The sequence below is a fragment of the Cupressus sempervirens genome, chromosome 5, assembly GCF_028749045.1.
Source record: "Cupressus sempervirens isolate cs-2001-9-10 chromosome 5, ASM2874904v1, whole genome shotgun sequence".
In the NCBI taxonomy this organism is placed as follows: domain Eukaryota; kingdom Viridiplantae; phylum Streptophyta; class Pinopsida; order Cupressales; family Cupressaceae; genus Cupressus; species Cupressus sempervirens.
In genome coordinates, this window is record NC_143122.1 from 486,616,546 (window position 1) to 486,629,654 (window position 13,109).

General features: G+C 35.6%; 1 protein-coding gene across 6 annotated transcripts in view; it reads left to right on the forward strand.

The window, feature by feature from the left end:
• The window catches only part of HAG1 (histone acetyltransferase of the GNAT family 1), a 181,530-nt gene that overhangs the window by 157,752 nt on the left and 10,669 nt on the right, over window positions 1-13,109 (forward strand). For all 6 annotated transcript variants that reach the window (XM_089831454.1, XM_089831450.1, XM_089831451.1 and 3 more), the window contains one exon: window positions 1,675-1,793. In XM_089831454.1, coding sequence (XP_089687580.1) covers window positions 1,675-1,793 — 119 coding nt within the window. The remainder of the gene's footprint in view (window positions 1-1,674; window positions 1,794-13,109) is intronic.

Here is a 13,109-nt window from a genome sequence, read left to right on the forward strand (position 1 = left end):
GGTGGCGCCATTGGGGACAACTCCCCGGTGTGTCCCCATCTTTGAGACGTGGGGCAAAAATCGGAGCGACAAGTCTCTATGTTACTATGGTTTTAATTTATGTTGAAATTGTCATACAATTTAATAATATAATAATAATGATGAGGATGATGGATTGTGGAAATCTGATAGCTCTAATATAATAATTTTAGATGCCTGAAGTTTCCACAGTCCTTGCTAAATTAACTTAGTCAATGTTTTGGATCAATTTCTTCATCAATGTTTCGGATCATGCTCCACAATCCATTGTCACAGTGATTTGGCTAGAAAAGAGAAATGAAGGTAATAGCAGACCAAGCTGGCTAAAAATAGGAGGGGGAAGGAGATGTGCAATATTAGAGGGATCCTAGGGGAGGAAGATGGTATCTAGAGAGAGAGGAAAAAAGGAAAAAGCAATTGAAGGGAGTAACAAAAAAGAAGAATATAATGAATAAAAATACAAGTATAATTAAAAATTAAAAATTACAATATATAGAAAGTAAAATAAAAAGAATCCTATATATATTTATATATACGTCACATAAATACATAAATGGCATAAACTCATTTCTAGCATTAAAAAAATTAAGCATAATTTTTTTACATACATGCTATGTGTGTGAGTGCAAATGTGCACATATGCATCTGTGTATACCACTGAAGGCACAGTAGTAAAGTACATATTCAGATTTAACACAAAAACTATCATATTTTGAAATAAATAACTGTATTTGTTTTCTATACCCTTAGATATATATCATAAATAATTATTATGTAGATATTTTTATAATTGTTTTATCTGAATGTATTTGTATCAATTTATGTTGTGATTGTGTGCATGGAAATGTGTTGTGTGGGCACATATGCATCTTTATGTGTGGATCTGTGTCTATATCAGTGGAGACATATTGCTCAATAAAATATGCATAAAAAAAATTAACTAAAATATATATGAATAAAGGATTTTGAAGTTATGCTCTATGCCCTTGGATGTAAAAATAAATATCTATACGAATATTTTTATAATTGACGTCCTATCTGTCTTTTTATCAGTATATCTTGAAAATTTATGATATTAATGTTTGATAACATACCCATATTTGACAATGTATCTGTGTGCAACTCTGATATTAGGGCTTTGGATTATGAATATTGTTTCAACTTATTATGAAACCATCAGAGCTAAAAATCTCATCTTATTTTTTGGGTTCTGTCAATTTTATGTGTTGTATTATATATCTACTGATTTTATCTCTGCCTGTGGATTGCTCTCCCTGCTTCTCAAACCCCAGGATATGTATGCAAACAGCATTTCATATGTTAATGATTCGTCATTGAAGCATTTATGGGTACATTTCTAGGTTCAAGTTTCAACTAAATTTTGATAAAAGGTATAAAATATGTGACAACTTTTACAGGGATTTGGTGATATGGTTTTGTGGAAGATGATATGACAATTGAATGATTGTTCTGTAGGAAAGACATAATTGGAGGGATTATTAGATCAAATCTAATGTATAGATATACCTCAAGTTTTTCACTGCTGCCATGTCATGAATCTTAATTGCTTTGAAAATACTGTTGACATTGCAAATTTCTCCTGGACATGTATAATAATAGAATAATTGATTCTCTCGAGTGTGTTTTCTGCACCAGGGGAAGCAGGTTGGGTTCCAGATCAATGGGGTCACTCACGCTTCCGGTTACTGAATTCTTCCTCAGAGGGTCCACCAAATCGCCAGGCCCTCCTGAATTTTATGAGGGGTCTCTGGAAGGTAAAATTCCCATTTCAGTAATTTGCATCCTTTTGCATAATTACAATTTCAATAAGTGCATATATTTTCTTATTTATCATTTTTGCAGCTTAGAAGCTGTAAAAATTTACAAGTATTAGTTGAGGAGTCCATCATAGTTTGAGGACACATGTTTATACAACCAGTTATTAATCAACTGTGTTATTATAAATAAATATTAAAATTTCAGGACATAAGCTTTTTCCTAGTTATTTGCTGAGTGCTCAATGCACATTAATACATAAGCCTATGTCTTCTCAGTCTATATACACGTTCATTTAGAGAGGGAGATCTATTTACTAAAGGTCGATCATTTGCATTTTGCAGGATTGCTACTAGTTTGGGAATTTTTTATTAAAAAATAAAAATAGTTGTAAAAGGCCAATATAATAGAATAGTGGAAGGGGTTTGAAACTGTTATTATATTGTATAAAAGAATATCAGCCTGTCAGAAAAAATAGCTTTGATATTGCTTATTACATTTTTGTGTTGCAGACGGATACATTTTGCAGATTAATGTTTAGTTATGATATCATTTTACTGTTTTGCATGTTTGTGCTTAAAAGTTAGAACTAATTTGCCTGTTCATCTATGGGTTTAGTTCAATTTCATGGTTCACTCATATTTTTAGGCTGAGTTCAGTATGTGCAGTTATGGAAGTTCTTGGTTTTAAAAAGTGTAAGGCTGGCAAGTCCCTACAAAATATGGATTAACTATAAAAAAAATTATAATTTACAAAATATACAAAATAAAATATAGAACACAGCCAATAGACTGATATATATATATATATATATATAATACTAAATGGTTGACATAGAGAATACAGTGTACTATATTAAAAAGCTAAAACCAAGGCACTACACATGATTAACACAGATATCAGCTACCTAAATCAATGGAAAATCAGCGGTAATCGTTCAAAGAAACTTATTAAAAAAGATAATCATTCATATATATATATATATAATACTAAATGGTTGACATAGAGAACACAGTATCGTATATTAAAAAGCTAAAACCAAGGCACTACACATGATTAATGCAGATATCAGCTACCTAAATCAATGGAAAATCAGCGGCAATCGTTCAAAGAAACTTATTAAAAAGGATAATCAGATATGGTTGTGTACTCTTAGCTCTAATAGTTGATTACATCATGCTAATTGGGCTATTCAGATTTCAGATATTTCTTAAAAGCCAGTCTTTGAGTGAGATTCTACAACTTCTACCTTACTCAAGAGTCAAATTTTCCTAATGAGACATGTGAGCATTGGGATCAACAGGATGTGCATAAACAGTTTTTCAGTTCTTTCTGCTATTTAATCATCACACTTCCAATCTTATGGTTCCTCATTAGCCTATTGTCCTGTCATTTAAGAGAAGCAAGGATCATTATGCAAGGCATGGTAGTCTACTTACTAACATCTAACTGTTCATATCAAACATGGCTCACCATGCTGCATGCTTGTAACTTCTTTGGTAAGGTACATAAATCTGGGTCACCACTCAGCATGATTTATAACTTCTTTGGTGAGTTACATAAATTCTTTGTGCATTAGCTTGTGAAAATCATCTCAAGAAATATCCAGAAAGTATTGTAAACTATGAGATATAATAAAATAGGTGACTTAACATAATGTAGCATGTAGCGTGGTTTTACCTTGTAACAACTTATTATTCCTAGCTCTTCAAAGGAACCACAAAACTAAAGTAGATAAAGCATGCCAAAATTTGCTGATTTTTACTCAGACCTTTCAAATAGCCAAACACAATATCATTCCAAGAAAAGCATCTTTTACAGCCCACTTACATAGTTAGAAACCCCATTTTCCTAGCAAAAGACAGTGAAAGAAAGATGGAAGAAAACTCCAGTATTGCACACATAATATAAAGCAATTTAAAATATAAGGTTTTCAGACAGTCCCAACAGCCAGCTTTTGGAACAGTAACAACTGGTGAAAATGAGCTTTCTCAGGTTCAATTCAAGAAGACCAGAGAAATAATAACAATTTCATCCATCGAAATTGGAGAAGTTAATTCCTCATCCCTTATGCTAAAAAAAGTCATAAATCACATGAGTAGAAACTAGTGTATCATAGAAGAGCTCTATTGGGAATTTTTGTAACGACCCAAACCAGTACTGTACTGTCCTGAAATCCAATTTCCTCTGTTTCCCCTTTTTATTATAGTGAACCTCAGAGTATGAACCCAGTTAACGAATACCCAACAATGTGAATGACAATAATATTCCAGATAGGTACTTGTTAGAACTCATTAATTAGCACAGTCAGGAAATATCCCGCATGCAGATGAAAATACGAGCAGCAAAGTAAACCCGAACTTTGCCAATAAAATTTGTCTTCAAAATGATATTAAAGATTCAAGCATAAGAGAATACATCACAATTCAAAAGCATTAAACCAGCAACCTCACAACAATTTGGTAGCATGTTTTGCCTTATACAGAAACAATATAATAACTAGCAACTTCCAAACAAATCTCAAGACGTTATTGTATTATACAACAGCAATACAATAATCTGCAACTATAAATCCAATCTTAAACACAATTGTATAGTCAGATTGGAAAACGAAAGAGAAGAAACTGTAAGCGCAACCGAGACACCTGAAGTGATATCTCCCCTGACAATGGGTTTACGTCCACTGCCTGCCGGCACGAGGGGCTACGTCCTCACACTGACTGAAAGATGAAGCTTTCTGAAAACTCTCAGAAGAGAGAACTGGAAATCTGAATAGTAAATCAAGCATGACAAAGGATAGAGCCTCTTCTCTTTTTATTCTCGCAACGATGACCCTTCAACTTCTTTTCTAGGTTTCGTCTTATCTTTCCACATCCTCTTTTGCCCACTTGGAATATTAATTTGACTTTTAATTAATGAAGTTTCAGCTCTCATAGTCAATTTAAATATTATAGTGACGACCCCCTTAAAATTTTTAATGTCCCCAGAAAAGGAACATTACAAGTCTCCCCTCCTTGAGATTGCTTGCCCTCAAGCAATTAATACCAGGATCCCATATGAGTCTGTAGTTTACCTTGAAGCCAATATTGAAAACAATTCCAGCCGAACTGTGAAGCAAGGTGCTACTCTGCAAACCACCCGTCAACCAGATCCCTGGATCCCATATTATTCTATGAAAAAACGTTGCACCTGTAAACTGTACAACTCTGATCATCACCACATCCAACCTCAAATTGAGAAGAACTATTGAAAAATCCACGTTTAACCATAGATACATACTGCCAACACCGGAATTCCAAATCTCACCATAAAGGTATGCCAACTACCATGTTCTGTTGCTCTGTGTGCCAAAATCCTCAGTCAACATAAGGGTCTCACTCCATGAGTGACTCTGTAGGTATCGATTGTCAAGTGAAGATGGGAGCTCAACAATATACCAGTATCTACCCCAAGATGATAACAACCAAACTCTCCTCTTGGCTCCCCGATGCAAAGCAATACCTAGGGATGCTCCCCCTGGATCCCAAGTGAAAACTCGTGCGCTATCTGAGATACCTTTGACCAACTCCTGTAATATCTGCACCATTGTACCACTGTACCACCTCTGCAATATCTGTACTGATGGTAATGATAGATCTGGCCAATCTAACTCAATCACTATACCACCCAAGTGAAAATGAAGTAATCCTGATCTCTGGATCTCTGATTTGTCAGAAGGCTAAAACACACAGATCATAACCCTGTGACTGTGTAACAACACAACATAAACCACCAGATTCAAGATACTATTAGCACTTGGATCCCTAATCACCCAATCAACATGATCTTGGGTAAAGAAAGAGTGGTTGGTGAATGACCAACATGATGAATGCTAACACTGTGTCGAATATACTGCTGAGTAAAAAATGTAAACACCTCATGTGGTACGTAGGGTAATGTATGCTCTCCCCACTCAGTTGCAAGTAACTCATTGACCCCTGAAGGCCAAATAGAATCAGCGGATGTACTACCAGCATACACAGGCAAACCACTAATAGCCAGAAAATACCAACAAGTGAAATCACCAATCAACAAGTAGCCCGTGACCATCTCATAAGAGCTAGGTGATAAAACTTTGGGTAAGCTGAAAAATCCCTCAGTGCATGCAAAAGATAAATTTGAATTTCGCACTCCACCATAAGTACTCTCGTTAATGTCAAGGTCTTCATAAAAGAAAGGTTCACCAATACTTGAAAACTCTGCATTATCCTCACTTCTTGTATCACTAAACATGTCCTCCTCTGAAAATGTACAATTGCTGTCATAAAAATCAGAATTTTCGTTTTTATCAACATGCCGATCCATAATTTTTTTCTCACCATAGGTAGTCTCAAACGGGAAATATGTGATTGAATCACATTGCTTGCCTTCACATCTACCCACTCTATGAATTCCTTCAATGATTTGCATGATTTCTTGTGCTCTTGAACCACTGTCATCTTCTTCATAAGTGGCTGCTCCACTTGTTTGATTTTCAGTTTCGTGGATGGAATAATGTGTTAAGCTCAATTGAAGACATAACTCATCTACCTCACTCTCCTTGTCCCTTCCAAATTTTATTGCTAGATCCCTGTCCATTAATAGCTGCAAGTATTCCAATTTAATCATTTTCAACGTTTCAAAGATAGTATGTAATGGAGAACTTGTGATACTAGAAACATTCCCATGCCTCTCTTCTATCACAATCTTCCGCATGAGATCCTCAATCAAATTGGAAGAATCATCCAACCTCATCAACACTTGGACAATCTTGTCCTTTTTGACCAAAAGCATATCCAATAAGTCAAGGAGTGATAATGGTGTTTGACCATCTCCTTCAAACACAAATGGGCTGTTCTTTATAGAGTTTACCGATTTTTCATCCTCTGGGGAAACAACATTTTCAGATATATCCTCTAACTCGGTGTGCGCTGGGTCAGCTATCCTGCCAACATTGTGGTTCAATTGCTTCTCCTCAAAACTTGACATAATCTTCAGCTTGTTTTCATTGTAAAATTCATCTAGGTTAATTTCCATGTCCCCAAATAAGATGTTGGTGTTTTTCCTGTCTAAATAAGATGGGGGATTGTCAAAGTTGGTAGTTTGGTCAACCCTTCTACCTGGGCCATCAACCTGCTCATCAAAAAGACTAGTGGAAACAATTTCATCAGATAATTCAGTCTCCCAATTACGTGCTAGTATACTTGTGCCTTTGTTATTGTTTTGTTTATTATCATGCAAAGATGACTCTTCTTTTTTAATGCTACTATCAAGTTGATTAATGCCTCCCTCTTGCAAATTCCTGTAACCGTCCTCTGCAAGGAGATCGTGAGCCAATTCATAATATTTGTTTCTCATCATATCCGTCTTGTTTTGCAATTCCAGTTGAAAGTCCACATAATTAATGAAGGGTAAGTCTTTTTGAAGCTTTGATGGGAATCTGATATAATCATCGTACAATCTCCTTCAGTTTTACAATCATAAGGGCCTTTGACTTGCCCATCACAAGTGTACTTTGAATACTTATTTCTTTGAAAGTCTATTGTAGCCATGTTTGTGTCGTCAACAATTTCCTAGCTTTCTATACCTGTATTGAGAGATTGATGAAGATTTGCTTTATACTGCTGTAGACTGAAAGCCGTCTATTCACGTGACCATGGTTTCTGTATTGTAATGTAACTGGGAGATGCAGATGATAAACATATAACAATGCCACTTTACTATACTACTGTACTATATTGGGTGAATTCTTGTAGCAGATTACTAGTAATCACGGTATTAATCTATGCTAAGAACTTGACCAATGTTTATGAGTGCTGATATATATATATATATATATATATATATATATATATATATATATATATATATATATATATATATGAGGTAATAATTCTGTCAAACAATTCACAGACTTCACCAGTAGTAAAAGAAATTTATTAACAGAACAAGACCAACTGAAATCGCAATACAACTATCTTAATTGCAACTTGAGACTGAATATGTCCACTAGCTTGAAAATAGTATTTAGACATGAAACAACTCCCAGTACAAAATAAGCTGAACCACTGTTATGATTGAGAGTGAAAACAATTTCAAATACTGATACCAAATGTATTTTTTTGTAGAGGGCTTTTTTTTTCGTCAAACAATTCATTGTTAATCCAGTCCAGAAGTTTTATGTTCACTGTGGACAGTCCTATTGCTTGAGATACATTGCAACTGAGTCAATAATTCTTCCAGGATTGGTTGTTCATTTGATTGAACCGAAGAAGTCATTCATTAAATGCATATGGTAAAACCTTAAATGAAATACACCAGGATCAATCCTTCTAGTCTTCAAAACATATGATACTAACAGAGGGATATTTATTTTGTGAATGTTACAAAGAGTTTAACGCACCATATCCATTATGCCTGAACTGTAACACGCTTGGGCTGTATACGCTTGGTTGGTAATAGCTGTTTGCGACTTGGAATTTGATTCCAAGGGCACGCTCTAATATCCCAGCACTGACACCTGAAAGATTAAGAGTAATCTTAACCCGTGTAACAACAATCTCAAGTCGACTGTAACCCGTATCACACCCGACGCCAATATTGTACATTTGAATGTCGATAACTTCCCTATCACTGTATAACCGCTGCCTTGTCGACTGGAAATGTATTAAGCTTGTGATGCCTGGACTAGCTTGAACCAACCATTTGTATCAGGTATTTAAACGCCGCTCTAACCAAATATTCCTCGACTATGTCCAGACCCGTGAAGGCTTTACTGCCGCGGTGAGTTTATCTTGCTGTTAGAGAGCCGCATTGAAAGACCCAACACCCGGTATTCTGCTGACAGTAGTCCGACCTTGTAACGCACACGCGATGATCCTTAGTTCATTCCACGTGGCTTGTCTTAATGTAATAATCTCTGATGGGTTCGTCCCTCATGCTTTCAAATGTAGAACGCTCAAAAAGCTTTTTCTAATCACGTAGAAGGATATGCTCTGTGCGACATCCACGTAGAGCCCCGCTTAATTAATTGTCACATTCTTGGTGCAACTAGACTGTAGTAACAACAATTTCTTGATACTATTGCTAAATTTGTGAAAGGTGTCACACAATCATTCGAATTACATCCTTTGATGCTCTTTAGCTTATTCAGAAATTGACAATTTCCAATTTATTATTCCGTCAATGATATTTGTCATGCAGTCCCAGTCCTAAAATCAAAATTCATTCTTGATCCTCACGAAGACTTCCACAAATGCCCCTTGTAAAAATATCCCCCACTGTGGACGTTTCCTCACAACTTTGACACCCAACCTGTGACCCTAGTGACTATCGTGTGATGACTAGGGCATGAAAAAGGCTCACTATTTGTCGTCTCCAAAATGCGAATATGCCTTTCACGCAGATATCAGCAACTTTCAAACCCGACTGCTATCCTATGAATCCCGTTTCAACCCTCTTACTCCACTGCGACAAAACTCGACTGTAATAATCACATCATAACCAAAACCTAGAAATGATGGAAGAACTCGTTCAATATTAGTGACGCCCAGCGAATGTGCTCTTCTAGCTCGAATTTGCTTCACACCCGATGGATTTAAACACCCTTTCTTAGATTCCTCTTGCCGTCAAATTGTACTCATGTCGACTTAGAAAATCTCCTGGTTGCTATGCGGAATGTTGTGATAGGAAAGTGTGATAAACAATGCCCAAACAACAACTCACGCTAACACCAACTGCCCAGTCGATTCTTTTTGTTTCCCACGCGTTATGCCTAGGAGGTGTTTTTAAAACACAGCCCGACTAGAAAATCTGGACCACTGTGCTTGGAAAGACGTCTTCACCTTGTAACTATTCTGGTCATGACATGCTGAGAGAACCCACCTTTGGTGACGACTCAGATTATCCCAAGTATTAACAACTGAACCTCAAATATCCACGTTGGTAAATAGTGAAACACACATTCTCAGTCGGTTATATACTGCTACACTCAAACGACCAGTTCCTCGGTTTTTTTCCTGTGTAGAGTGCAATGCTCAGAATAACCAGCTAAACAGGTCAACCAGCGTGACTTTCATAGATAAATGCAGTTCCAGGGATCTTTCAATTCCCACTTCTCTTGCACGCCCAGTTTTTTCAATAAGACAAGGCTAGGAAGTCTGTTTTCTCTTATTTTCTATATGAAGAACCCTCAGTTTTGAAAGTAATCTAATAACTCAGAAATACCATACCTCCATAACTTGTTCTGCTATAATCTTCCCTTCTTGTCGATTTCTTCAAACCACATAACCTGTAAATTGATAACCCTACAAGCTGGCAGAATACACCAGCTCTGATACCACTATAACGACCCAAACCAGTACTGTACTGTCCTGAAATCCAATTTTCTCTGTTTCCCCTTTTTATTATAGTGAACCTCAAAGTATGAACCTAGTTAACGAATACCCAACAATGTGAATGACAATAATATTCCAGATAGGTACTTGTTAGAACTCATTAATTAGCACATTCAGGAGATATCCTGCATGCAGATGAAAATATGAGCAGCAAAGTAAACCCGAACTTTGCCAATAAAATTTTTCTTCAAAATGATATTAAAGATTCAAGCATAAGAGAATACATCACAATTCAAAAGCATTAAACCAGCAACCACACAACAATCTGGTAGCATGTTTTTCCTTATACAGAAACAATATAATAACTAGCAACTTCCAAACAAATCTCAAGACGTTATTGTATTATACAACAGCAATACAATAACCTGCAACTATAAATCCAATCTTAAACACAGTTCTATAGTCAAATTGGAAAACTAAAGAGAAGAACTTGTAAGCGCAACTGAGACACCTGAAGTGATATGTCCCCTGACAATGGGTTTACTTCCATTGTTTGTCGGCACGAGGGGCTACATCCTCACACTGACTGAAAGCTGAAGCTTTCTGAAAACTCTCAGAAGAGAGAACTGGAAATCTGAATAGTAAATCAAGCATGACAAAGGATAGAGCCTCTTCTCCTTTTATTCTCACAACGATGACCCTTCGACTTCTTTTTTGGGTTTCGTCTTATCTTTCCACGTCCTCTTTTGCCCACTTGGAATATTAATTTGACTTTTAATTAATGAAGTTTCAGCTCTCATAGTCAATTTAAATATTATAGTGATGACCCCCTTAAAATTTCTAATGTCCCTAGAAAGGAACATTACAATTTTGGTCATTGATTTAGCAATCATTATTCTAACTGATATGTTCCAAAATTTCAGTATTAAAATTAGTCTTGCTTTGATTGAGAAGATTGTTGACAACTCAATCAAAAAGGATAATTCTTTGTTAGCTCACCCAATGTTTGAGTGCCTTTGAAAACCAGGCTTCATCAGAGTAGCTCTAAATCTATGTTAAAAGGTTTATTTTTATAATGCAAGCTCCACTGATTAACACATTTCTTTGAAAACTACCATCCCTATTTGAAAATACATCCTAAGTTGGCAAAAGATCTTTAATTGATTCACATGTTTTCCAAATAGAACAGATAATAAAAGACTGTCTTGCAGGTTTCACAGAAAATCTCCGAAACAACAGATTGTGAGGATGAAGACTGTTCCAAAGTTTCTAATATTCCGATCAACATTATCAATACTGTTCCTACCCAAGACTTTCCCTAGTTCATCTCCTTGGATTTTAAAATAATTTAAAAGACAAATTCACACCATCTAGTACTAAAATCCCAAGCCTTATTCCTCCATTTTTTGGGAATGCAACACCAATCCTAGTAAACTCCATGTCTTTATTTCTGTTTTTTCATTTGAACACAAAAAGTCTTCTATCATCTTAATCATTAACATGACACTCCCAAATAGCCAAGCAAATGTATGATAGAAGTTGGATGAAGAAACTATTTTTTTCACATATTTGAAACCCTCCACCATTAGAAAGGAGATGACCTTAGTCATTTAATAAACTTTTCCTATTTTCTAAACCTTTCAGGTCGAAATCTCTTGAAGGGGATTTTGGTTCCTAAAACCACTAATTGGGAATCCAAAAGCTTGCCACTTCTTCGATAGGATTTCTCAATGATTTTTGGCTAACAAAAGGGAATGAATTTGATTCTCCTGCACTTCAGGCTTCACTACACCTAGGCAGGTAGACCTTCACCTCGAACCTGACCACCTTGTTCAAAGTTTTTCTATAGTGAATTTAAGCCTTGTGAGTTCTTCAGCTGGCAAAATCCTTCAACTTGATCAAAATAAAGTTGAATGCTTGCTTGAATAATTGAATGTTTTGTATATGGTTGTTAACAATTGGTTTGATGTTTGTGAGAAGGAAGATATAGATTTTATGGCTTCAAATATAAACCCAATAATAATACTTTAATTATTCAAAAGACCAATGCCTTTTCTTATTTGGGCAATAGAGTCAACTACAATGAAGATTTTCATGTACAACTTTATAAAGTTCTACGTAGTTATACTACTTGCAAGTGAGAAAGAGGAAAAGGCCAAGTTTCAAAGGCAAAAATACTAAGTTTATGCATAGGAAAGAGGAGGTATAAGTTTCTAGAGAGAGAAAGTGCGAATTTTGGAAAGAAGAGATTTCTAAATGGTGGAGTCACTAAGAAGCAATCATGCAAATTGCTCAAGTATGAGGAATCCTCAAAATCAAACTTGAAAGTGCATTTGCAAGGACAAGACTTCATCATTTCCAAATTTCTTGATTAAAGGTAAGATTGGTGCAGTTTTTTTAATGAGTTATTGACAATTTTCTCAATGTTGTACAGATTTGATGCAAGCTTATGATGAGGAATGACAAATCAAGGGAAGACAAAGATGAATGGGATTCTACAACAACTTTGGATTTCCAAAGTTCAAGATCAAAGAAAGGAATTCAAATGGTGTAAGAAAAGATGACATTCACAGATGAGGAAAACAAACACAACTAAGGACTAAATCATCTATGAAGAGTTTCAAAACAAGAAGAAGAATGGGTGGACAATGGAAGATTTCAAAGACATCTTCCAAATTCCAAAGCTCACACCAAGAAGTACAAAATCTTGAATCAAAGAAGAACATTCCAAGGGGATATTATCCTAAGTTCAAGGAGGTTTCAAGATGATGCAATATGGGAATATTTTTCCAAAATCCCAAATTTCCAAAATTGAAGAGGTATTGTTCAAAGCTAATTTCATTCAAAGAGATAAGCATGGTGAGGTAGCAACCTTCTATCTCCACCAATTAGATAATAAAAACTTTCATACCTATAGAGTCCAAATTTATCGAATGTGCTTCCAAGGAAAGGATAAGGAGT